The sequence below is a fragment of the Syngnathus scovelli genome, chromosome 12 (assembly GCF_024217435.2).
Source record: "Syngnathus scovelli strain Florida chromosome 12, RoL_Ssco_1.2, whole genome shotgun sequence".
NCBI lineage: Eukaryota > Metazoa > Chordata > Actinopteri > Syngnathiformes > Syngnathidae > Syngnathus > Syngnathus scovelli.
This window is the reverse complement of record NC_090858.1, coordinates 8194992-8221182: the sequence shown is the minus strand read 5'-3', so window position 1 is coordinate 8221182 and position 26191 is coordinate 8194992. Positions and strand designations below refer to the sequence as shown.

Sequence of the window (26191 nt, the reverse complement as noted above, 5' to 3'; positions counted from 1 at the left end):
TTAAAGGAGTTTGATTTATTTTATTGTGTTTAAATTTTTTTTTGCATCACTGCCATGCTTTACTGAATTTCTAGCCATTGGACATTTAGTTCTTCGGCCTCTTCAAAGAGGAGCAGTTGATTTCAAGATGATCATTTGAGATTTAATGACTTTGTCAGCATGCCAAGTTATTGAATTTTCCTCTTTATCCAATATGTCTTTGCTTGATTTAAAAAAAAAAAAAAACATACAACGTAAAACATGTATTTCCAAATCTTCTTTGTTGTTGTTTTGTTTTTACTTGTAATGCAAAGGACTTTTTTTTGAGTAGGCGAGTAAAAATATACATATTTTACATTTGACAATGACTAAAAGGATGCTTCTTTGCCATAGTGTTATGAGTTTGTTTACATTTAATACCTTTAGGGGGAGCCCTGGAGCAAGACCTTTTTAAATACACAAGAAGCCAAAGCAAATAAGCCTGAGATGCAGTTTGATACCTTTTATGTCCAAATCTTTGGCGCACTGGATCAGCGCCAGGGCACAGTGTGCGATACAGTATTAGTGACAAAACAGATGACATTCTCCTCAAGGCATTCTCCATCCATTGACCCCTCTATCAGCTGGTGGAAGTTTTGGTATCTGAGGGGATGGGAAAAGGCCACAGACGGATAGATTCCCTTCCAACTTGTCCTCATGTTGGAGCTCATTGAAAAACGTGATACAGGAGAAGACACGGGATCTGAGTTCTGTGGTTCTCATTAGCAGCTTCCCATCAGTTCAACATCAGTCCAGATGTGCGATGACGAACGTGACCCCATCGTTGATGGAGCTCTGGGAAGCGGTGGAGGTAGTGGGAGGGGGGTTGTGGTGCAGCAGCATTTACATCATTTGGACAAGAGGCACACTCTGAAGCATAATGATTGGTGCCATACTCAGAAATCTCATCAAATGAAGCAAGTTGATATGTAATTATCTTGCTTAACACTCATTTTCATGCAGCCAGTGCAGGCTTGACTCTCGCTCAATACCACGTTGGTAATCACCTGTGGTTGACAGGCGATCAGTCCAGGAGGGTGTCCGCTGTCAGCTGGCTTTGACTCAACTTTTTCTGTAACCCTGAACAGGATGAGAGGTATAGAACAAGGATGCACTGCAGTGCAATCACAGAGTTGAAAGGTGAGGTACCTCTTGATATGTGTCTGTAGTGTGTCACTGCTTGCCCATGAGCACACACCAAGATGTCTTATCTACATCTCAGTTTGCCATTTACAGCCCTCACCCTTTACATGTAATGACCTCGGCCAAAGAAGTGGAAATAATGCAAATTACATTTCCATGGAGATCCTCTCTCTCTCTCTCTCTCTCTCTCTCTCTCTCTCTCTCTCTCTCTCTCTCTCTCTCTCTCTCTCTCTCTCTCTCATATTTATTTTTATTTTTTATTTAATTTTTATTTTTATCAATTAGAAATTGCACCTTTTCCCTTTCTTTCAACCTCTCCAACCTCAACCTTTTTTTGTTTTGGATAATCTAGCTTCCAGGAGACATGTCTATGTGACCTATGATACAAGTAGCAAGGATGTTGTCTGAGTTCTTACACGACCCTATAATTCATGAAAAGACAACACAAATTTGTATACATTGACGTTTTGTCCCACCCCCAATCAAAAAGCGTGATGTTCATCTATTTAATCTGCCACCTTTGAACTGACTCATATTGATTTAGCAGTGTAGGTCAGGACACACTGCAGAGGAGGACAAGAAGTATGTGTGTGCACTCACCTGTATTTGCCCACACATGCACACACTCTCCTCCCGCCTTGATGAATAAATGAGGTGAAAAGTGGGAGAGTGGAATCAAAGCTTATTCATCGTCACTCTCGGTGCCCATTGAATGGCTGTGTTGGCCGCTGTGCTGCGCCCCTCTCACACAGGAGATAAGATAAGAACCACATGCTCTTCAAACCTCCTGGCAAGGGAGTCCCAGGCGGAGCTGCTGACGCACGCACCCTACATCGAGCCCGCCATTCCCCACCCCTCACACATCCTCTCCCTTCCTGCCTCAGACTCTTGTCATGAAAAGTGAAAAGTAGTACCCTGGCAGCTTGCCCTTGACTCTGTGCCAGGCAGAGTAAGCTTTAATAGAAGCAGTCCTTTCCCCTTTTCGCTCATTTTTCACGAGTGTGTCATGGAGGAGAAACATGTTGCTCACTAAAAATCAGCTAGATTTATGACATGACCACTTGACATCATCTGACCCAAGCATTAAATGCACAAGCTCACTTAACATGCTTCTGCATGGCTCACTAAGGTCATGTCCAGGTCACCTCTACTCATATTAAAAAAAAAAAAAAAAAATCTATAGATAGCAGCATTTGATTAATATGATCAATAAAAAAAAGCCCAATTTGTTGTGGGTGTTGTTTTGTCAAACAGCAGAATTGGTTTGTGAGTGACATATCTGACGTAGCTGCCACATTGCTGTTTATGCCACAGTTTCATATTGTTCCCGTGTCAAATTGTTCTCCTCCATGTCATGTAATTCTCAACAGATTCAATGGGAATTTGTGTGTCTAGCGAGTAATAGTTTTGCATTATTATGACTTCTTCACGTCATTGAAGGACTTTCCCATCTTAACCATGGATAATTTTGCAAAAGAGAAAGTCATTTACTGTGGATTCATTAGTTGGCGTGTCATGCAATTAATTACAGATCAACCTTGGCTTTTGTCACCTATGTAGTATTTGATTGTCATGGCTGGAACGTCCATCTGCATGATCCTAGCTGCCCTCAATGGAAGCACATTAACAGTGTGTCAAGCAGTGCTAAATTGAGCAGCCACTGTGCAGCTGAAAAGGAAATTCAAGTTACTAGAGGTTATAGTGCCACCTGTTGCTTCGGCATTCTATCGACATGTGGGCAGAGATTTGGAAAAGGCTTTGGTGCGCCATTTTCCATGATCCTCCACTGGATAGATTACATTCTGTGACCTTCTTACCAACATGGATTCTTTCACTTCCTTCCTCATTTTCTCCATTCCGTCACCGAGCCAGGCAGTGTGTGCACCGGCACCACCATTGCTGGGATGGATCCCACGCAAGCTCCAGCTGAGCTGAGAAGCTTCCCGCACTAAAATCTCCACATAACAGGACGTTCTATACCTAACAATATTTTTCACCTCATTGGCAGTGCAACAGTAGACTGAACTGAGCTTTTTAACTCAGAGTCAACAACCCAAAAGTTTGTTTAGACGTCTGAGCGGGAATTGTTGTGTCTATGTTTTACTACGATTTTTAGATCCTTTGCCGCGTGAGTAATTTGATGTTTAGTCTTGCTAATATACAAACAGTTCCTGAATGCGAAGAGGACATTTCTTTTTAATGTAATCGTAGAGTTAGGTTTAGGGTGGAGGGGGCTTTGTCTCATCCCGTATCTTGCCAGGAATTATACAGCAAAAACCCAGCCCAATGTGGATGTAGTCATAGCACCAAGATGGACATCTTCTGCATCGTGTATCAGTTTGAAGCTTTGCCATCTTAAGTCTGTGACTGAGATTTCATTCCTTTTATTCTAATGAATCTACCAGCCTTGCAACAGTAATAAAAACATAGATAGTCAAATATGTTGCTCAAGAGTACAGTAGAGAACATTCCCATGCAATCCCAATTATTGTTCTTCACAAAGGCTGTGTGGCTAGAGAAATAAGGCCTTGCTTCATAGCACTTTCTTTTTTTCCAGCAAGTCTCTAAAGGAGCTTCATATAAAAGAAATGTGGCGTCAAATAGACCCTGGGGCTTTGTCTTCTTGTGTGAAAGTGTAATAGGTCAGATGTCATCAAGCAGTTCGCCATTTTCCAGTCCTGATTGAGAAGAGGGAGGGGGGGGGGGGGTAATATAGCAGAAGGATGTTGGATGTATTAATAAATTATATTGCTGTTAGGTGTCTTGCTTTAGAATCACTATAGAAGAGAAAGTCTGCAAAATACTTAATGAAAACACTTCCCTGTCCTCTCGGATAAAGCCAGCCTTTACCTAATTGAGTAAAAATCCTCAAGACTGGGATTGTACCTGGCAAGAATCCACTGTTTCACCAAATCTCTGCACACAATTTTCACCCACTACACAATGAAGCCAAATATTGTTGATTGATTGCAAGACTTTTCATGCTTAATTTTTGAAATCCAGACAGACTGTGACTCGTTTGGCCTTCCCTTTCCCAGTGTCAGGGTGTGGCGTGTTGTCGTCCAGATAAGTATTACGTAACAATACCTCACTGCATGAACTCAGGCTTCAGCTTTTACACAGGAAGCACAAGTCTGAGTCAAGCACCACATCTCTGCCAAATGGGCTCGACTCACCCGTGAACACGCAGCGCAACAAGATGCTGACCGCCAAAACATGACTCGAAGGGTACTGCAAATCAGTCAAAATACTTCAGAACTCAGGTCTTTTTTTTTTTTTTTTTTTGGTGAATGTTATAGTCATTACACTAGTCATACTTAAAAATCAGGGAAGGGTCTGCTCTGGAACGTTCTTGGTTCATGGTGTAATGGTGAACAGTTAGATATCGTGAATGCATAATCATGCCTTAATCAATTTGGTTTTAATAATAGCCATATGCTTGCGCTGTCCTTTTTTTATCGCTCATTTTAGTGCTTCTCTCCTGGGAAGTCTGGAAGCTGTTGATTGTTGTCGCAATCGAGTCCAATTTTGAAAACAATAGAAGTGCAATTCGAACGAGTCCCCTCACTTAGTGGCTGTCACTGTCGGCATTTTTGCAAATGTCACAATCTGAAAAGATGGTCAGAAAGATTATTCCTATAGTTCTAAACCTTGATAGAGGTATTGAACCCCACCAGTTTCATATGCGCATTCACCGAACCCCTCGTTAGTGAAAAATTATTTTTTTCTAAAATTCAAGACATAGATGTTTTTTACGGGTGCACAAAATGAGCCGTGCATGAACATCACCTTGTTCAAAGAACAAAACAATGCATGAACTCACAACAAATTACATACTGGATTTTACACAATAAATCCGATTTGTTCAGACCTCCTCAGTGGAGGCTCTGTCGAACCCCTGAGATCGACTCACCGAACCCCTAGGGTTCGATCTAACCCAGGTTAAGAACCACTGTTCTAAATCAATATTGCTGCGTTGGATTGGTAGGCCGACTCCAGAATTGTTACATTTCTCTATCCAGCGTCAGATAATTTGGCAGTACATGCAACCGGCCTCAACTGCAGGCCAAGTGTGCCACACCAGTTCATGACCTCCAAACCCAGCATCTTCACAGCACACCACATAGCATAATGCATCACAAAAAGTGGATATGCAGGTTAATTATTAATTATTTTAGTCATCAGTAGTATTAAGAGACCGCTTTCATTATATTGAAGATTATGTCGACAAGCTTTTCTTCAGACAGATTTGACTTTTTGCTCATGTTGAAAAAAATCAAAACACATTGATTAGCCTTACTTTGTCATCATACTGCTTGACCTGCACACATCCCCCCAAAATACACCGTCACGTTGAAGTAAACACTCTCTAGAGGATCAGTTCCACAGCTGAACGTCCTCCAAAAGAAACATCCCGTTCTCATCCTGTTAACATTTGCTAAAAACGACAGAGCTTAGCTATTTTTTAGGGAAATGAAAGCATGTACGCATCATCACGTTTTAAAGTGCAAGATCATTGAGTCTTGTGGAAATATGTTTTGTTCATTTGAATATCTATCATCTATCGACCGATTATAAAGATGTCTGGATAAATTCAAAGACCATCTTTGCTTTTCTTAATTTTAAATACATCTTAAAGTGCTGCTTAGGACTTTTACTTGTGTTCCAAATTGCCCAAATGTTTCAGCAATGCTGTGCTCCTGTTTCTGTCTACAGCAGCTGTCCCCCCCCTGCCCCCCTCCCAAGTTGCTCTGATTTATTAAGCCATATTCCGACGATTTGCGTCAGAGCTGGCCAGGAGTTTCAACGAGGCCTTGCACTTCTGAAACCCGGTGTCTCGTGTCTGGACAGTGTCAGACTGCAAAGCAACATCCTGCACCCTCCCAAGCCTCTTTACCTCTACCTTCCATTTCCTTATTTGCCTGCTAATGCACGACCCGCGTGTCCTTAACACACACGTATGTTTATTTCTGTGATTGAGCTAATATTTTGTTCTTATTAAAAGATATGTAGGGGTACAGTCACGTGACTTTGGTGCGTCCTGTGTGGGGTCTGTTCCCACTCAGTGATGGTATGACCAACCAACCAAAAGGGTAGATAAAAAAAAACACCTGACCTTAATCTGTCTTTTTAATGTAATGAGAGCAAGACTTTGTGGTTTTCTGTTTTAGAATGATTTTCCTCAGTTTGATAAAATATTAGGTCCATGTCATGAAGCGCATTTTTACAAATACTATAATATATAGTACAATATACATTTCATTACTACACAATCATTTCCGAGGGTATAAGAACTTGAAGTTGAAAATGTGTTTTCTTCTATGTATTACGGGTAAAATATTGCACATCCTGTGATTAATTGTAGATCTTTTGGTGTCTGTAAAGATGGTTCTTATATCTTTGAAAAACAAAACTAAAACATGAATCCGTTATTGGCAAATAACTTTTATCATTTCTCACAGTTGAATGCTATTTTCGATGTAATGTCCTGTCCAGCACTCGGATGACCTAAACACATTGGTTTCTCTCATGAACAGAATCAGCGAGCAGACGCCAGTGGCGCATACAAAACAAATTCCCCTCACCAATAATCTGGCAAAAGGCTTTTTCCCTGACAACAAAGACAGTAAACAGCAGCACTTAGCGACCTCTCAAGAACCTAATTGCCTATTAAGCACTATCGAGTTCTCCTTTATTCTGCTGCCTCTGTTGGGGGCTCCCATCCCTCGAGACGCAGCTTGACTGTAAACATAAGATGAGCATGAGCCCACTTAAGGTGCTCACATGCTTACCTAACTCGAACAGCATGTTACATGTTGTCACACAACTTATTTTGTCCTCCTATATCTTGTTTTCTTCAGAGCTTCCCGAAAACCTTCCCCCCCCCCCCCCCCACCCCCACCCCCCCACACACACACACACATCTCCCTGCATTAGTTATTCATGAACAAAGCTGTGCTGTAATTGAGTTAAAACAGTCTTTTGCTTCTGTGCTTCTCAGGCTTGACAGATGAGAAAGTGAAGGCCTACCTCTCTCTGCACCCGCAGATGCTGGATGACTTTGTGCTGGAGAGTGTGAGCGCCGAGACGTTGGACAGATGGTTGAAGAGGAAGACCAGCAGCAGGCCTGCAGGTACAACCACTGACACACACGCGCATTCAAACTTTTCGGCATCACTCTGACATCATGACTGGATCTGCTCATTTAGGTTTATTATAACTTCTGTCATGTGTTCCTTTGGTTTCATGTTTTTGAGCATACATGCTCCAGAATAAGTCAAGCATAAATCGGGCTGCCTTAAAATTCCATGTAACTTTTAGTTTGCTTAACCCCTCCCTCCTTAAAGGACACATTTTTCACGCTTGTTCTTAGTCTCTGTAACGTACAACTGACTGATACAACCCAAAAAAATCAAAGAGGATCTCAACCCCAGATGTTAAAACTTCCTGTTATGACGTAAATGCACAAATCTTCTTTACTTGATGCTGCTTAATTAAATACACAAAATATTTATTCTAAAAAATACAATTAAAATACTGCATCTACCCGCCCTTTTTTAAACGGACGAATGGAGTTGTGGCCTTCAGTGTCTGTTGTGGCGGCAAGCCCTGAACTGGTTTGTGCTGCCCTTTGTCACTTATTCTGTTCATAACCTATATGGATAGAATATCTAGGCATAGCCGAGGCATTTAAAAAAACATCAAAAAATCAGAATACAGAACTATGACGTCTGTAGTAAATGTTTCTCATGATCACAGTGCTTCTTCAGAGTAATTTCTGGAGTGTGTCTTTCTGTTTTTCTGTTCCTCTTTTCTACTCAAACGGTCTTGTGGGTGGGGCTAGAATATTTCCTTTTTTTCATTGGGTTCTTTTACTTAGCAGCAAGGGGCTGGACAAACATTGACGTTACCAGAAACAATTGTGTAGGCTATATTATAGCTTTGTGTTCATTTAAACTCGCCCAGATTTTAAGTCACTTTGTAAATAAATTGAGATGAGATCATCATTATTTCAGTAATTATTCGTTATGTGTTTTGTCTAGTGCTGTGAGATGGGGTTATATAAAATGGGTGCCTTGGCGCAATACATGGTGTACTTTTGAGAGGACTGTTGTCTGCTTGGTATGTTAGCGGTTGGAGCCCAACCAGTTTTCTCTTCATATAAAAAATGCCACTGCACCAAAACACTTTTCCTGGAGTGAACCCGTGTGCACTTTTTGGGAACCATTACTTTATTATTTAGGTCTTTTTGTTTTGTAAAAATTCCTCACCTTCACATATTCTCCTTTTCCAAAGTGTATGATAGATAGAAGAAAGAGAGGGAACGGCCCTGTCGATTGTTTACAGGTTGTTGGATGTGTTTGAGCGGACCATGTTGAGTGTGTACCGCTCCGCACTCAGTGAGCTGTTTCCCAGACCAACGGCATCCATCAAGGGCCAACAGCGCTGGCGCACAGCCCAGTCGAGCTGCTGACGTCAGAGGCGTCCTCCAGAGACATGCAGCTTGGCTGAAGGGGGCCCAGGGGAGGGGGGGTGGGGGGCAGTAGGGGTTTGGGTTGTCGGCGGTGACAGCGAGGGCCCTGGCACTGGGTGTGTTGTCGCTAAAGAGGAAACTGGCATATGATAGATTTGTCACATTTTGTAGCAACTCTCTCTATACAAATAGAAGTGTGTCCGTTTCTTTAGGCCCATGGTGGTAATCAAATCCTCTGGCGCCAAATAGGAATAACTCACCGGAGTCATTCAGCTTGGGTCAGCGCAGCGGAATCAGAGCAGAACTTTATCACAGAGCAGTGAGGGAGAAGATGTGAGATCATTTTATGGAGGGATTTAGCCTGTTTACTGCAAAAACATGAAGAGTACCAAATACCCTTTACACGTTCTGGCATTCAAAACACTGGAAGTTACTGCAATGGTAATTGATGATGAAGCAGAAAGACCTTGGCAAAATCTGAATTTGGGCCCCCCTTACCCGAAATTGTACATTGAAATAGTGATTGCTTTCTTAAAATTGGACCCTGAAGCAAATTATTCCAAATAGTTCAATTTGGATTGAAATCCCAACAAATTGGAGTTCCACCAACTCTGGATTTGTGTCACAGCTATTGCCAATCCGAATTTTACAGTGTTTTTCTCTTTTTCCATCTGCTTTTTTCTCAGCTAAAACCTACTACGATTAAATAGTCTTCCTGTTGCTCCTTAACATATTGAAAACATATTGTTCATCGTGGCACATGTTAGTTTTTACGAAAAACAAATACAGTAGGAAAAATCTCCTGTGTTTGTGTTGTAATCCTCCGAGAGATTGTGAGGCCTTCGCCTGAAATACCAGAGACAGTGTTAGGTAAAACTAGATCTTAAAAATTTGAAGGCAGCAGAGCATTTAATAAAATGCCTAAGAAGAATTGATAATACATATATATGTTACGTTTGCCGAAGTCGATGCATTGTCAGGGTCGTTGTCCGAGCCAAACCTTATTTGATGGCTTCTCCTTAGATTAAATACGCAGTATAATGAACATCATTGTGTTTGCTCCACATGCCTATTTAGTTCCCAAAGAATCAAGTTTCTGCAAGCAGTGCTGGCTTTAATGAAGTTGAATCTAATGTTAGGTTGGGCAGTACCAGTATAATTACTCTGACGTTTCTTTTTTGGTAAGCCATTTGGTGGTGCTGGGTTAGCCTTGAGAACAGGTCCATAAATTTAACGGGTGTAGCCTGTGCCTCAGCAAAGATTTTTATTTTTATTTTTTAGAGTTAGAGCATCCACGCTTCATATCTTGGATATGTATTTTTCAAAATGCAATCAAATTCCACTTTTGGAATAGTCTCTCTGATAGGGACTTAACTTCCTTCAAGCTTCCTTTACAGAACCTGGTAAAACTATTTGTTATCCTACCAACAGTTCACATGAACATTTTGTCCAGTCCCACGAGATTCTTAAAATAGTACCTGAATACTCTCAAACTTTTTACTTCTTTTGCAGCTTTTGTCCTTCAAAAAAAAGAGGAACAATGTTTTATTCAAAACAGACTGAAAATGTACAGACTGTCATGTAACAACTTTTTCTTTTGTTCTCTTTGCAAATTTGTGGTAATTAAAGCAGCTGTTTTTCCATTTGTCATATTTTGGTGACACCTTTAAGAACTGATGAGTTTTTATATTGTTTCTAAGCTCCGCCAGCCTTGTCATCATGTGATCAATATTGAGTTTAACCGCTTCCTGGAAGCAGTCCCTGCAGCGTGTCCCGTTCTTTTGGCTCATGTGATGGACAACATTGGATTACATCTGATTTACCCACAAGTGTGTGTGAGTGTGTATGAGAGAAGGGGGAGAGAGAGACAGAGAGAAAGAGAGAGAGAGCATGCGAGAGAGAGAGAAATACTAATGCAGATTCTATTTTGTACATAATAACACAAATGCATGATTTCCTGTTTAAGCATTTGTTGTTTAGTATTGACCATTATATTCATCTCGTAGGTTTTTATTTTGTTTTGTTGCGTGTTAATTTTATTATTCACGGATCTTTATTATTAGTGATCGTTCTCGGTCCCTATCCCCAACGGATAGCAGGGGTTCACTGTGGTTCTGTATAACTGTGATAATTTAAATCAGGACGGTTATCTGTCCATCCCAATCCTCCTTTGAAAAAGTGCTTGAAAAATGTGTATTCTGTTTCGGATTAGACTGTTTCAACTGAGCCTAAAGGGCAAGCGTGTTAAGCAGCTGATTCCCCATTTTAGTTCAGAGTGTGGATGGCAGTGACACGGAGACAAAGATGTGTTTGTGTGGCATGCCCCAATTCCACATACCCCCCACTGGTGGGATAAGAGCTCCGTCTCACCTGCAGGGCTTGTGATCAGGGAGAGGGAGGAGATGCGGGTGCTCATGCCAGCATAACACAACACCCTTTTGGTTCTTCAAATGCTGGAAAAGATTACACAAAAATATTATCAACGAGGTGTGGGGCTCTGTTCGAAATGAAGCCTGTTGTCTAATTAGCTAATAACTAAGTGAGGCATAAATGTGTGACGTGAAATGTGCTGCAGTTTTAAAAAAATGGAAAGCATAATTAATTTTTGCCAATTTTTGCCATAACAAATGAATCTATTCAAGAGGTTGGACTTTCAGAATTACAAAACCTTTAAAAACCTTCAAAGACACATTGTAACTTACAATAAAATGTGTACAAAATGTTAACTTTGTTGCTTAAAACGTTGATGAATACCCATCACCAAAGTCCCCATCGGTTTATCATCCCCGATCCCTTGTGAAAGCGAGCAAACATAGCGATTGTATAGCCAATGAATACAGATAAATGTGGTTTCTATTGTGTGTTAGTTGATGATTAACAAATATTGTGTGACAGCAACAGTTTGTGAGGTCAAGGGAGGTCGATTTGCTCCACCTTTGCTAGTCGGAACTCCAACTCATGGGTGGCATTCTTTTGCATTTTTCAAAGATGGAGTTCTGTGATTTCCAATTTGCCAGATTCCTGAAATGCAGCAGGATATCATCTATGTCGTCTATAAACGAGATCAATTAAAGACCACCACTTGGCTGACACATAGAGCGCTGAGTCAGTCTGGCCGGTTTGTGTCCTGTGGGGGATTTTATGTAACCGTGGCAGCAGATCAATAAAGCTCCCGTCAATGATCCTGCAAGTTAGACTCAGCCGACTGAGGGATTATGCAGAGTTAAAAGGTCTCCGTCCAGAGTAGTGGACACACACCTTCTCATTCATGTTAGTGTCTCATCGATACTTCACCAGCTTTTACTATACTGAATGTAATTTTGGATGGACGGATTTGGACAATTTTCTAAGAAAAGGCCTGCCCTTAGTTTAATGTTTACTGAAAGCATGGCCGATTCTTGAAAATAGTGGTTGCCTTTAGAATGGACTAGTTGTTGTCAGTGTTGGGAACGTGGACACTTGGGACTCTATTTTTGTAGCCGGCACATGCGGATATGCTGGCGTATCCTGATTTTCATGCAGGCACAACCCTTATTGTGCCCTGGGAATTTTTGCTTGACCATTCTGGACTGAGGTTCATGTTACAGCATAGTGTGGGTATGTGCTTTGCCATGCGCTAAATTGCTAATAATTTGGTGGTTGAAACTTGTCGAAGATAAACGTCTGCTGGAATTCCATCTAAGTCCGGTGCAGTGTGGAGACCGATGGCCTAACGCAATTTTGGTGAATTTGATCGGAGAAGATGCAGACAGATTCTGAGGTACATGGATTTCATTATATTTTGTTCATAAATATGAAAGCTAACAGACTGCCTGAAAGAAAGATTTTTTTTTCTTAATTTTCTCAAAGGCTTTGCATTCTTTAAGTGGACCCCCCCCTCCTCCCGTCTTCTGTTTGACGTCACACATGGCCAGGAGTTCACTCTAAAATAGCTCTCACGGCTAAGTTAGGAAACTAAGAGAGGCATGTTTAAAACAGCAAACAATGTGGCCGGCTGTAATTCTTTCTTCACATGCACAGAGGGTTGTTTCAAAGCTTGCACCAGCTTGAGTCAGTAAGATTTCGTCTCTCCAGTGCACCCGAGGCTTTTCATGGTTGGATCACATGAAACGTTATCAAAGAGATCGGAGCCGTTTCTGCTCTCGTGCTGTTGACTCATGTGCACTGAAAACTGTTCAAACTGTGTGAATGATTTTATTTTCATCCCAAGTAGCTCTCCCAGAGTATAAATCCAGTAACTGTTATCATTGGCTATCATTAAATATCATCAATGTCCAAAGTCAATTTTCATGTGTTTGACTGTCTTCTCAATAGCCTCAAATCCCTTCTGGAATTTGCTGTAGAGCTCTCGGAATTTTGTACTTGTCAAGTAAAATGATTTCTCTCTGGATTTTACTTTTAATAGCAACATAATTACAACAAATGTCTCCCTGAGTAAAAGAAGAGGAAATATAAATCCACAATTTATGTGCAATTTGTAGTCCTTCTTTTAATTTACTCATTCCCTTGTAATTTTGCATCCGGCACTGATAATTCACCCAGCCTTCAAATGGCCATTTCCTGTGGAGCCTTCTGTTATTTGCATTAATGCTAGAGAAAAATAAAAGAATGTATGGACTAACATTTGAGGACTGAGTTTTAGACTAACAAGTGCTTTGCCTTTTTGACTTTAGTGCAGTTTGGGTCACGACTTGGCCTGGTCAATGGAACACTACACTGAATGAGTTCATCGGTGAAATTACAAGTTGATTGTGACTCGTGAGTGACTGTTCACCAAGTTGCTCACATCAAGTGTTTCCAGACATTACGTTCAATAGCCAACCAATTACTCACACATGTAGCAGTGGCAAGGAAAGTCCACCAGATTTATGACCAGTACTAGCATACAAATTTCTAATTAAAGACAACTTTTGTAGATGAAGACATAACCCTGCTCCCAAAAATCATTTTTCAGTTCACATTGCCCCGATGTAATTCTTTGGCGGGAATGGCGACTACAGGGTGGTCACATGTGAGTCATTTGCTCCAAAAATGTGTCTAACCAGTAGTTGACTTGCATAGCAAAGCAGTTGACTAAAAATAAAAGTTGTTAAGTGCAGCTTGATTGTATAATTGGATCTCCTTCATTCCTGTAAATTATTACCATAGAATTATTGTTATTAGTAACACCTACAGTATTGCTACACATATTATATTCTTGGTTCTGTTCTGTACATGTGGAAATATAATCTAGTTCTAATCTAGTCCAAAATTGTGCTCTGGCTTTTTCGTTTCTCCAAATGTCCAGTATGTCTTGACCTTGTCGTGAGCTAGTTTCTCTCTGGGGGTGTTGCTCGGTTTAATGTCTAGTTGGTGAAATGTTTCGAGGGTCAAGTTTTTCTATATGACACCCCAAAGAAGTCCAGTTGCTCCAGATTCAATACTTCAAGAATGTCCTTTGCGCAAGTATTGAGTTCTCTTCACTATCGGGTCCTAAAAATATTTGCTAGCATTTTACTTACCAGTTGAAATGTACTACTTTAACCAAATTGTTGTGGAGCCTAAATGTTTTTTGCAGTGTTAAGGGGTGACGTATAGCGTAGAAAATGATTGCTTGAACAATGACACACACACAAAAACAAGGATATTAAAGCCCCTCTAGTCAGACAATGAAACATTCAGACTAAGATCATGAAAGACCAACCGGGTTAGCGGCTCGGTAATCCTATACAAAAAGCTAATTTGCTTTTCATGGATGTATTGTTTGTCATTTTGTGTAATGTGTTTGTTTTCTCTTTACAGATGACACATCATCTAAAGAGGTCAGCAGGGTATGTTTTGTCTCATTGTGAACATATACTATCATATATTGAGTGTATAGTAAGTAAAATGGCAAAAGTTTGCAGATTTCTCACAAAGGATTTAAAGGCAGTTAAGAGGGTTATATTTGTTGGTACACACCTGTGTCGGAGAAATTTCCCTTGTGCAGCCGCACTGAGCTCACATCTTATTTTGACGCCTCTCTGCCCACTGGAGTCAGTATCTCAGATGGCTCAGTGGGATTCATGACCTTAATGAAAGGGACTTACAAAGTCGTATAGGCAGAAAAAAATGAGGGTCACTCAACCTTTGGATGCGTCATCCATACGTCTGTGCAAACAGGATGTGGGAAGGTGGAATGAATCCCTAGAGGGAAGCTTTCTAGTGCGGCGCTCCCCCTGCCGCGCCCCCATCCTCACCCTCCCTGTAGGCGCAGACATGACAGGTTTTTGGCCTTGCGCAAGGCAGGAGGTCTGCCTGTTACATAAGCAAACTTTTAAGACGAATGTGAGCTTCAAAGCCTTTTATCCTCAATGGCCTCCTCTCGGGATGCGGGGTAGGTGATCCGGGTGAGGATGCGGGTAATGTGATAAAAGGTCTTTGTGAATGCTGGGAAGATCCAAGTTCATTCAACAACAATAAAAAGCTGCCAGTTGTTTTCCGTATTGTTGTTTACCCATGTCGGATGGTACGGAAATACGTTTTTTTGTGTGTGTGTCCAGCAGTACCAGGATGCAAACATGCAGGGTGTGGTGTATGAACTCAACAGCTACATGGAGCAGCGGCTGGACACTGGAGGAGACAACAAGCTGCTGCTCTATGAACTCTGCAACATCGTTAAAACAGGTATTAGGATTATTTATCTTTTTGCATTAAAAAAAAAAAAAAACTGCAAGTTTAGACAACTTGAAAAGTATTTTTGTATCTTTGTCTTCCTGCAGCAACAAAAGCTGATGGATTTGCACTTTACTTTTTGGGAGAATGCAACAATGTAAGTGCAAAGAAGTGAAGTCTAGTTTTGTGTTTGAGAGTTCCTTCACACTTTGTTGTTTCTCTCCCATGCTTCCAAGCAGAGTTTATTGTTGTTCACCCCAACGAGGACCAAGGACGGTCCCCCAAGCCTTGTCCCTTCTGGCCCCATCGCATTTGGGACAACCATTGCAGCTCATGTTGCCAAGACTCGCAAAACACTCCTAGTAGAAGACATCATGGGGGTAAGGTTGTTATTTGCTCATCTTTATTTTGTGAGAAATTAAAAAGGAAGTTGTTTTGTATTGCTGCATCGCTGGACCATAGTGAGCTAACTTTCCGGAATGACCTTCATTGTTCCAGGACGAGCGCTTCCCAGATGGCACAGGGCAGGACTCAGGGATCCGTGTTCATTCTGTCTTGTGCCTCCCCATCCTCACTGCCATCGGGGACCTCATCGCCATCCTGGAGCTGCGTCGGCACTGGGGAAAGGAGCCCTTCAACCTCAGCCACCAAGAGGTCAATTCCACTAAAATAAAACACACCAGATATGAAAGATAGAGCCTGGCCTAGTACTCACTCCAGGCATTCGGATTTGTTTATTTTTACATGATGGTTCTTTCTATGAAACATATACACTGCCAAGTGTAGACTAAACCTAAATATTAAGTCTTACTCATTTTATTGATGACTTATTATTGCTTTAAAGTGCACCAATTTTCTTTTTTCTTAATTTTAGGTTGCAACAGCAAACTTAGCGTGGGCCTCAGTTGCCATTCATCAAGTACAGGTGAGCAAACGTCCACAGGGACCTGTGCAAAGAAACTGTTGCAATTATTATCATTATGATGTTCGTGGCATTGCTTTTTTTTTTTTCTGCACTACTGTTTTCAATGGAAAAATCCACTGTGTACTGAAACGGCATTGCAACTGGGCCCTGTCCAATCAGCTGAGCTGTACATACAACAAACAAGGTCTCAGAGGACGTCATTATGCCCCAGTACTGTTTTTATATGAAACCATAGCGTAACACCTAGGAGAAACAGTGTCCCACTGCAGGACTGGCCACAGTGGGACTCTGTGAGCTGCATAGGACTGCTGCGCACGGCACTCCTGGGCTGGCTGCTTGCTGCAAAACACTGCCGCAAGACAGACGTGTTGGTGTGTTTGGAGTACAAGCAGGATGCTGCAATTGTGCTATGGGAAATGCATGAGTCCACCTATGACCTGACCTACTTCGTCTTCTTCTTCTTGTAGGTGTGCCGAGGCCTCGCCAAACAGACTGAGCTCAATGACTTCCTACTAGATGTGTCAAAGTAAGAGTCACTCTTGACAGCACTATAATTTCACCTCTGCATTAGCATAATATCAAGCTAAGAAAAAAAAATAATTCCCTTTCATGTCTTGAATGTTTTATCAAACATGTCAATCTATCCTGTCTTCTCCTCACAGAACATACTTTGATAATATTGTGGCAATAGATTCTCTACTTGAACACATTATGGTAAATTTACTTTTCTTTTAATGGTAAAAATAGTAAGACCAAAATTGTCTATTTGTTCTAATGGATAGCTTTGTTTTCATTACAGATATATGCAAAAAACCTGGTGAATGCCGACAGATGTGCACTCTTCCAGGTAGATCAAAACAACAAAGAACTGTATTCTGACCTGTTCGATATCGGAGAGGAGAAAGAAGGCAGGCCGGTCTTTAGGAAAACCAAAGAAATTAGGTGTGTGACGTCACCGTTCTGCCAGCTGCTACACATTCATCCATCTTTGACTCTTTTTTTATTCTCAATCTGATAAACATCTGCCGTGTTAATCGAGTGATCCCCTCTCATATGTTCCTGCAGGTTTTCTATAGAGAAAGGAATAGCAGGTCAAGTGGCTCAGACAGGGGAAGTCTTAAATATCCCAGATGCCTATGCAGACCCGCGGTTTAACCGGTAAGCGGCCGAAACGTCTTTTCATTGAACAGCAACCGATGCATTAAACTGACTTTGTGATGGTTGGATCTTATTTGCCAGAGAGGTGGACCTGAAAACAGGTTACACCACGCGGAATATCCTGTGCATGCCCATCGTGAGCAGGGGGACTGTTATCGGAGTAGTGCAGATGGTGAATAAGTTAAGCGGTAGTGCCTTCACTAAAACAGATGAGAACAACTTCAAGATGTTTGCTGTCTTCTGTGCCCTGGCCTTACACTGTGCAAATGTGAGTTGGTGCACACCTACGCTCATTTACAGCCACTTATCAATGAAAAAATATTTCACAGCATAGATTCATAATGGCAAGATATGACTCCCATACCGACCGGAGTGTTGATTAGTTTTAGAATTTAAACGATTGTTGCAGTGAGTTGATGTGGTCTTTGATCGAGACTATATGGACAAAAGCATTGCTACAACGGCAGGATGATAAAATGGAGCCAGCTGGAACAATTTTAGAGTGTGTGGAACTTTTTGCTTGTTATTTGTATCAAACTCTATTAAACTCATCCAACTGTCTTTTCTGGACCATGCTGAAGTAGTGAAATTGTTCCCACAGTAAAGAAAATGAGGTATTCAAAATGCGTTGCTAAGATGCTTGGAGGTGTGTTTCAATACTTTTGTCCATATATTGTAAATTGGATTTGTCAGAAATGGATTGAATTTTCATAATTGGTTCTACTTTTATAGTTGCTATTGCTTGTGTTTTTGGGGTTTTTTTTCTTCATGAAGGCTTTTCTGTGATTTTCCCATGTGTGTTTTGTGCATAGATGTACCATCGAATTCGCCACTCTGAATGCATTTACAGAGTGACAATGGAAAAACTGTCTTACCACAGCATCTGCACCTCAGAAGAATGGAAAACCCTCACTCAGCTCAACCTTCCCACTCCCATTTATAAAGAGATCGAAATGTGAGTCTTCGAATGCTTTATGGCCTTCACCTCATGAGGCCTGCAGAAATGTACTAGTGGGTCTGTGTACGGTGCTGAATGGATTCCTCATTTCATCTGTGTTGCCACCAAGTTGTTTTACATACAAAACATAGTGTGAAAAATTCAAATGACATCCAGACAATTTTACAGACCAACCTGGCAAATGTGACTCCTCTTCCAGGTTTCACTTTGACATAAGTCCCTTTGAGGAGATCTGGCCTGCAGTTTTCATCTATATGGTTCACAGCTCCTGTGGAAAGACCAGGTAAAGTACTGCAGAGCTGTTAAGGTGCCAGCATCTGATTTAAGGGTCATTTTATATTTGTCTCTTCTGGCTCGGTCTAGCTTTGAGCTGGAGAAGCTGTGTCGATTCACTATGTCTGTACGCAAAAACTACCGGCGTGTGCCCTACCACAACTGGAAGCACGCCGTGACCGTGGCCCACTGTATGTATGCCATCCTACAGAAGACCCCTGAAACCTTCACAGAGCTTGAGGTCCGCTGCCCATTTAAAAAAAAATAAAAAAAATCACATTTTAAAATAACATGAAATGAGTCTATGGTGTGTGGCTGATAACTCTTATCCTTTCATTTACAGAAGAAGGGACTCCTGATAGCCTGCCTTTGTCATGATCTGGACCATCGAGGGTACAGCAACACTTATCTGCAGAAATTTGACCACCCACTGGCTGCTCTCTACTCCACCTCCACCATGGAGCAGCATCACTTCTCTCAGACTGTCTCCATTTTGCAGGTAAAGCTCTACAATGCAACATCAACTTTAAATCGATAGACAAATTATGCATAATCCCAGTGGCACAGCTAAAGGTTTGCAGTTCTAGGATCAGACCAGACGGTGGTGCTTCCAGGCATACAGTTGCAATGATTTTTATTTGGCAATTTGTTTTTTAATAGGGATATAACAATTTACCCAAGCCGAAATTCGATTCAAATTTTGGTTCCCATTTCAATTCCATATTTTGAAAAATATATATATTTTTTTGGTTAGGGTTAGGGGTTAGGGTTGGGTTTGGGACCCAGTCATGGCTCACCGCACGTCAGTGTTAGTACAGCATATACCTTCCATGTCTTACAAGCCAGGGTGCCATAGTGTAGTGGTTAGTTCTCTGGACTCTTGTCCCAGTGATGTGAGTTCAAATCTCAGTGGGATCTTCAACCTTTTCGCCTGGAAAAATTTGCAACATAGTTGCTTGGTGCTCCCCCATAAAACCATTTTGGCATTGATCTGGTCTATTCGCTTGTTAGCTGCTCAATAAAACCATATATCCTGCATGAAATACAATCCATGGTTCCATAGTGTAGTGGTCAGTGCTCTACCCTCAGAACCCAGCAATCCAAGTTCAAATCTCAGTGGAACTTCGAACATTTTATCCTGAAAAAAATTGCAACATACTATTTGCCTGTTGGCTGATCAAGAAAACCATATATCCTGCATGCCATACAAGCCAGAGTTACATAGTGTAGTGGTTAGTCCTCTGAACCCAGCGACTTGAGTTCAAATCTCAGCGGGACTTCAAGCATTTTATCCTAGAAAAATTTGCAACATAGTAGCTCGTGTGCAAGTACAGACATACCTTCAATATCTTCAAAGCCAGGGTGCCATAGTGTAGGGGTTAGTGCTCTAGACTCTAATCACTGTAATGTGAGTTCAAATCTCAGTATGAACTCCAGCTTTTTAGCCTGGAAAAAATTGCAACATAGTTGCTTGGTTTTCCCCCATAAAACCATTTTGGCATTGATCTTTTATCCATACTATTCGCTTGTTAGCTGATCGATGAAACCACATATCTTGGATGTCATACCAGCCAGCGTTCCATAGTGTAGTGGCTAGTGCTCTGGACTCTGATCCCAGTGATGTAAGTTCAAATCTCAGTGGAAACTCAAACTCTTTAGCCTGGAAAAATTTGCAACATAGTTGCTTGGTGCTCCCCCATGAAAACATTTTGGCTACCCATATTCGCTTGGTAGCTGATCTATAAAACCATATATCTTGCATGCTTCGTAAGCCCGGTTTCCATAGTGTAGTGGATAGTACACTGAACTCTGAAGCCAGCAGACCGAGTTCAAATCTCGCAGGTACCTCTAACATCTTTTCCTGAAAAATATTGTTAGCTGCTCAATAAAACCATATATCCTGCGTGCAATACAAGACAGGGTTGCATAGTGTAGTGGCTAGTCCTCTGGACTCTGAACCCAGCAACTTGAGTTCAAATCTCAGAAGGACTTAAGACATTTTATCCTGGAAAAATTTGCAACATAGTTGCTCGTATGCCACCCCATAAAAACCTTATATAAGGGTTAGGGTTGGCGTTGGGAATATAGGAAGTCTCAATTTTTCCAGGATAAAATGTTTGAGGTCCCTCTGAGATTTGAACTAAGGTCGCTGGGTTCAGAGGACTAACCACTACACCAGGGGTGTCGAACTCCAGTCCTCGGGGGCTGCGTTCCAATATGTTTTTCAAGTTAACCTCGTTAAACACACCTGAGTGAAAAGATCAGTTCTTTTTCACGTTCTGCAGGAGCCTAACTTTTGACACAGGTGTGCACTTAACGAGGGAACCTTGGAAAACATGTTGGAATGCGGCCCCTGAGGACTGGAGTTTGACACCCCTGCACTACACTGTGTAACCCTGGCTTGTATGGCATGCAGGATATATGGTTTTATTGAGCAGCTAACAAGCGAATAGTATGTTGCAATTTTTTTCAAGATAAAAATAGTTGAGTTCACTCTAAGCTTTGAACTCAATTTTCTGGCTTCAGAGTCCAGAGCACTATCCACCACACTATGGAAACCTGGCTTTGATGGTATGCAAGATATATGGCTTTATCGAGCAACTAACAAGCGAATAGTATAGATAATAGTTGAATGCCAAAATGTTTTCATGGGGGAGCACCAAGCAACTATGTTGCAAATTTTTCCAGGCTAAAAAGCTAAAGTTTCCACTGAGATTTGAACTCACATCACTGGGATTAGAGTCCAGAGCACTAACCACAACACTATGGAACCCTGGCTTGTATGACATGCAAGATATGTGGTTTCATCGATCAGCTAACAAGCGAATAGTATAGATAATAGATCAATGCCAAAATGGTTTTATGGGGGAGCACCAAGCAACTATGTTGCAAATTTTTCCAGGCAAAAAAAGTCAAAAATCCTATGGAGATTTGAACTCACATTACTAGGATCAGAGTCCAGCGTACTAACTGCTACACTATGGCACCCTGGCTTCTAAGGCATTGAAGGTATATTCTGTACTAGCAGTGACGTGTGGTGAGCTGGCTGGCAAAACCTGACCCACCACCACCAAGAACCAATGTTGCAAATTTTTCCAGGCTAAAAGGTTCAAGCTCCAACTGAGATTTGAACTCACATCACTGGGATCAGAGTCCAGAATACTAACCACTACACTACGGCACCGTGGCTTGTGAGCATATGCTTATATAGTGCTTGGACAAATGGTCAACAGATCTGTGATGGTTAAAACTTGTCAATCTCTTGTAGTCTAGCTGAACTGAACGCCTCATAAGTGGAGCCTTTGCTTTTTTATTGATCTCTTTGTTTCTCATAGCTGGAAGGGCACAATATTTTCTCCAACCTGAATTCCAGCGAGTACGAACAGGTGCTTGAGATCATCCGAAAGGCCATCATCGCCACGGACCTGGCCCTTTACTTCAATAACCACCAGCAACTGTCAGAGCTTCTCACCTCAGGTGGTCTCGACTTTAACAACCATTCACACAGGTGAGACCATGGTCGGGGAAATCCTTGAGATCCTTGAAATCCTTGAGGCTTTCAAGTTGTCCTGTTTTGGTTTCTACATTTCAAGAGTCCTCACTCATCTTTTTAATTCAATGCCTTGTATCTTGATTATATTACAGCAGTTTACTTGTTGCCTTCAAATTGTTGTCTGTATTGGCATTCAGGCAGAAGGATGGAAAAATTGGGGTTTACAGTCACAACATCTTGGTTTGAATTTATTTTGGAACATCTTTGAGAGAGAATTTATGTATATAATACAGATAGGTTGTACTCACAGACACACTAGTGAACAGTATATCAGCACTCAAGGCCATAACGTAGCTTTGCTCGCCTCCAGGGACCGTGTGATTGGTCTGATGATGACAGCATGTGACCTGTGTTCTGTAACTAAGCAATGGCCGATCACACGACTCACAGCCAATGACATCTATGCTGAATTCTGGGCCGAGGTACAACACCATACAAGTTTAGATTGATGTGTTTCAAGACTTTCAATCTATGTGAACGTTTATCATATACACGTATGCCATCTTTTGCTTTCCCACAGGGAGATGAGATGAAGAAGATTGGGATGCAACCCATTTCAATGATGGATCGAGACAAGAAGGATGAAGTCCCTCAAGGCCAAGTAAGACCGCTCACTTACACACTTACGCTTATCGCCAGCACCTTAAAAGCAAGGTTATAATTTGAATTTAAAATTCAATTACATTCAATTGCTATACAGTCTAAAATCGATAACACACTCACAAAACACACACACTGTTGTTTAATTTGAATAAGGTATATAGAAAGGCATCATATTTCTCATAGCTACTTCAATGTTCTTACATTTTGTGAAATAGTTTTTTAATAATCCGCATTTTTAGGTGGGATTCTACAATGCTGTAGCAATTCCATGTTATACGACTCTCGCAGATCTTTTCCCTCCATCCAGTCCACTTCTAAAAGCCTGCAAGTAAGGATCTTATCATACTTTTAGTCTCACAGCCTCTAAAGGGATTTATTGTTTTGTTTGAGATATTTGAATGTGACGCTAAAGCAGGTGATGTGTGTGTGTGCGTGTGCGTGTGCGTGTGTGTGTGTGTGTGTGTGTGTGTGTCCGTGTGTGTGTGTGTGTGTGTCACAGGGAGAACTTGAGCCAATGGGAGAAGATCGTGCACGGTGAGGTGGAAGATGTCGTTCCTAGCCGGCCTTCCGATTCAGGACCTGTAAAGGTGGACAACTGACTACCAAAGGGTTGACTGCTTATCATAACAAGTTCAAACTGAACCTTGCCACAGTTATGAAGCTTTTTTTTTAGGGGGGGGGGACAGGAGCTGGATCAGCAAAATGGCGCCCTGACTTAACAAAAAACACAAGTTACCTCAATGGGTGACGGTCGACGGAGGTGTCAATGCTGATGGTTTTACCGATCCCAGAGACTGACTGACAGCTAACGGGGAGGAACTAAAATTCATCATCCTCCGTTTGGGAATTTATTTGTTAGAATGGATTTGTGCCATTTTGGTTGTTTATGTGTTATGTTTTTATTATTATTACTATCTTATTATTATTATTCTAATTATTATTTGAGTTGATTCTTTGTGGTCTTGTATTTGAGAGGCCTTACACTGAACCTTTCACAAGAAGGTAATGTGAAACCTTGTTGTGTGGGTTCATATCCTTTTCAAATGGTACTGTTTGCCTTCTGTGGTAAATGAGTCAATACTACTTCAGCAAGGTATTCAGAGACAGAAGGAATGTGTAGTACATTGAACATGCATGGTGTAACAATGCCACCTTATAGATGAGGGGGACGTCAGAATGTTTTTTTTTCTTTCTTACTTTTGAGAAAAAATCCTTTGCAGTACTTGAATAAAGACACACAACTTGTTTAAACACAGAGGTGGCAGAAATCTCGCACGATATATTTTACAACAAAAAAAAAAAAAGGATGGCCACGAGAAGAAGGGGATTATTGTATGTCAACACTGTCACAAGAGAGTCACAATGTGTGGCCCTGAAGTTGACCCCCATCACAGCACTGCCCCCAGGCCATCACTAGCACTTGGAACCTTCTGTAAGCAGTCACATATGTTTAAGACAGCTTGTAAACATTTTCCTGGAATTTCCACACACAGAAGATAAGACGTGATTGATGGAAATGCGACTTGAGCACTATTCCGTGTCATCAGTGTCAAATCTGATAAGATGCATGTAACTCTGGGATTGTCCAGCAAGATTGTTGCTTGACTTTTTGCAGGTGTGTTTAACACGTCACCATCCGCTCAGTCTGCTGCAAATGATTTTCCAAGAACTTCCTGAATACTTTTTCTAGGTCTGTTCTGACAGGTTGTTCCAGTGGACGTAGTCCCGCTAATAATTTGATTACAAATGCTGAAGTGGCCCCAACAGTGTGACTGTTCATTTACCGTGGATATATAAAAAGTCTGCACACCCCTCTTCAAATGCCGGCTTTAAAGAGAAGTCCTTACAAAACGTCCATTATTAATGTGGCCTACAAAATGTATAACTCAAATTGGGAAAGAAAAAAATTCTTTTTGTGTGGGTAATTAAAATCAAACACCTGAAAAAAAGTGGTTGCACAAGTGCGCACACCACGGCATTTGAACAGGGATGTATAAACTTTTGCAGCCAATGTGTGTTTTGTTGATCCCCCTGAATGTGGCATGTGCATTGATGCGTTCTGTCTTACTGTTCAAATTGCTTCCAGTAAGTTCCAACCAAGAGCAACAATTAGCATGCACTTAAACTGACGTTGATATATAATTTACATATAAAGTACAGTAATAGGTGTACTGTGTACAATCTAGAATCTATATTTGCTCTAATGGTGCTAAACTGAATGGCAGTCATGCACTTTCAGTGTGTGTGTGTGCGTGTGTGTGTGTGTGTGTGTCTGCAAGAGCGTATGAGTGTCTATTAACGTTCACCCCACATGGTTGAGAACACGGTGACGTCCACAACACTGCACTGTTCCTTCTACTTTTCAGCACCAGTTGTATCATTATCTGCACTATGTTTAGCATATCTTTATTCTCTGTGATAATGATTATTGATTATTAATATTATTGATATTATACCTATTATTTTCTTAATTAGAATTAAATTTAAATTAACTTATATTTTTTATACAAAGAAAAATAATGTTGGCCTTTTTTTGTTTGAGACGAAACGAAATGGTCCATACATGTTACTGTTACCCAGAATAATTGAGGAATGTTTCAAATGTAAACGTAAAAGCACTAGCCAAAATGACTTTTAATAAATACCTGTAAAATATTTTTGGTGTGTGTTGTAGTTACTGTTTCTCTCCTTCAGAAATTTCAATATCATTGAAGGTTGACATTTATTTCATATTGTCACTCATTCTTACTTGTGATTTGCAACTTTGATGGCTGTAGCACGGGTGTTAAATGAACATTTTTATTTCTAATTGAATAGCACAAGGTCATCATGTGTTGTCAGGCGCAAAATGTAGCAGTCCAACAGTACAATTATTGTTGCAAGACCTTGAGTACACGAACAAGAACTCAACCTGTTTCCCTGACAACCAAGTGATGATGAAGTTCAAAAGTTCATTCAGTAGAGTGGAGATGAAGTTCATTCAGTCATATATAAATTATATAAGAATATATATTTCATAACATTTTTCTTCTCTATGCACCATTTCATTTCGATTTTGTGGTCTTATTTTTAATATGTAATGATATTAATTTAATAAATAAATAATTTATTTTTTTATTAATTTATTTCTTTTTGGCCACATTCACACCTTTGCAATCCTCATTAGATGTTGTGCAAGTGTGTCATCGTCAGGATCTGAAGACGGTGTCAGAGCAGAGCCGGCCGGCCGGGTCCAACAGAGATCGCCTGGCAGTGTTCGCTGACGTCTTTGATGATGTGTGTGAAGGCTAATCTGTATTTGGATGCATCCTGGGGGAAATTAAGCTTGTTCCATTTCTACTGTAGCCACCGGCAGATTTTTTTGAGCATGTGCCGTCACATGTGTTAGGCAGGATAGTGAGTCCCTGGCGTGTTGGGTGGGCAAAAGTAGCACAAACAGCAGTCCTGGTATGT

The 26191-nt window shown here is 41.0% G+C and overlaps 1 protein-coding gene and 1 long non-coding RNA gene across 12 annotated transcripts in view; one reads left to right on the top strand and one right to left on the bottom strand.

Annotated features, from left to right (window-relative positions):
- Nucleotides 1-25395, top strand: part of pde10a (phosphodiesterase 10A) — a 40863-nt gene extending 15468 nt beyond the window's left edge. For 3 of the 11 annotated variants that reach the window (XM_049735727.2, XM_049735724.2, XM_049735728.2), the window contains 21 exons: nt 7163-7294; nt 14417-14445; nt 15157-15280; nt 15376-15425; nt 15508-15648; nt 15767-15922; nt 16143-16193; nt 16661-16719; nt 16856-16907; nt 16993-17135; nt 17259-17351; nt 17433-17619; nt 18164-18306; nt 18509-18592; nt 18673-18823; nt 18926-19081; nt 21918-22090; nt 22446-22557; nt 22656-22736; nt 22978-23066; nt 23238-25395. In XM_049735727.2, coding sequence (XP_049591684.1) covers nt 7163-7294; nt 14417-14445; nt 15157-15280; nt 15376-15425; nt 15508-15648; nt 15767-15922; nt 16143-16193; nt 16661-16719; nt 16856-16907; nt 16993-17135; nt 17259-17351; nt 17433-17619; nt 18164-18306; nt 18509-18592; nt 18673-18823; nt 18926-19081; nt 21918-22090; nt 22446-22557; nt 22656-22736; nt 22978-23066; nt 23238-23337 — 2306 coding nt within the window. In that variant the 3' untranslated portion in view covers nt 23338-25395. Of the gene's footprint in view, nt 1-7162; nt 7295-10282; nt 12396-14416; nt 14446-15156; nt 15281-15375; nt 15426-15507; nt 15649-15766; nt 15923-16142; nt 16194-16660; nt 16720-16855; nt 16908-16992; nt 17136-17258; nt 17352-17432; nt 17620-18163; nt 18307-18508; nt 18593-18672; nt 18824-18925; nt 19083-21917; nt 22091-22445; nt 22558-22655; nt 22737-22977; nt 23067-23237 lie in introns of those variants that run through there. The other 8 variants (XM_049735725.2, XM_049735729.2, XM_049735726.2 and 5 more) reach the window with 7 other exon arrangements.
- On the bottom strand, nt 196-5564 carry LOC137840792 (uncharacterized). Its single transcript, XR_011087846.1, has 3 exons — nt 5462-5564; nt 1026-3839; nt 196-888 (listed from the first exon to the last, which is right to left on the bottom strand). It is a non-coding gene; the product is annotated as an uncharacterized lncRNA (long non-coding RNA).
- Nucleotides 25396-26191: the final 796 nt, after the last annotated feature.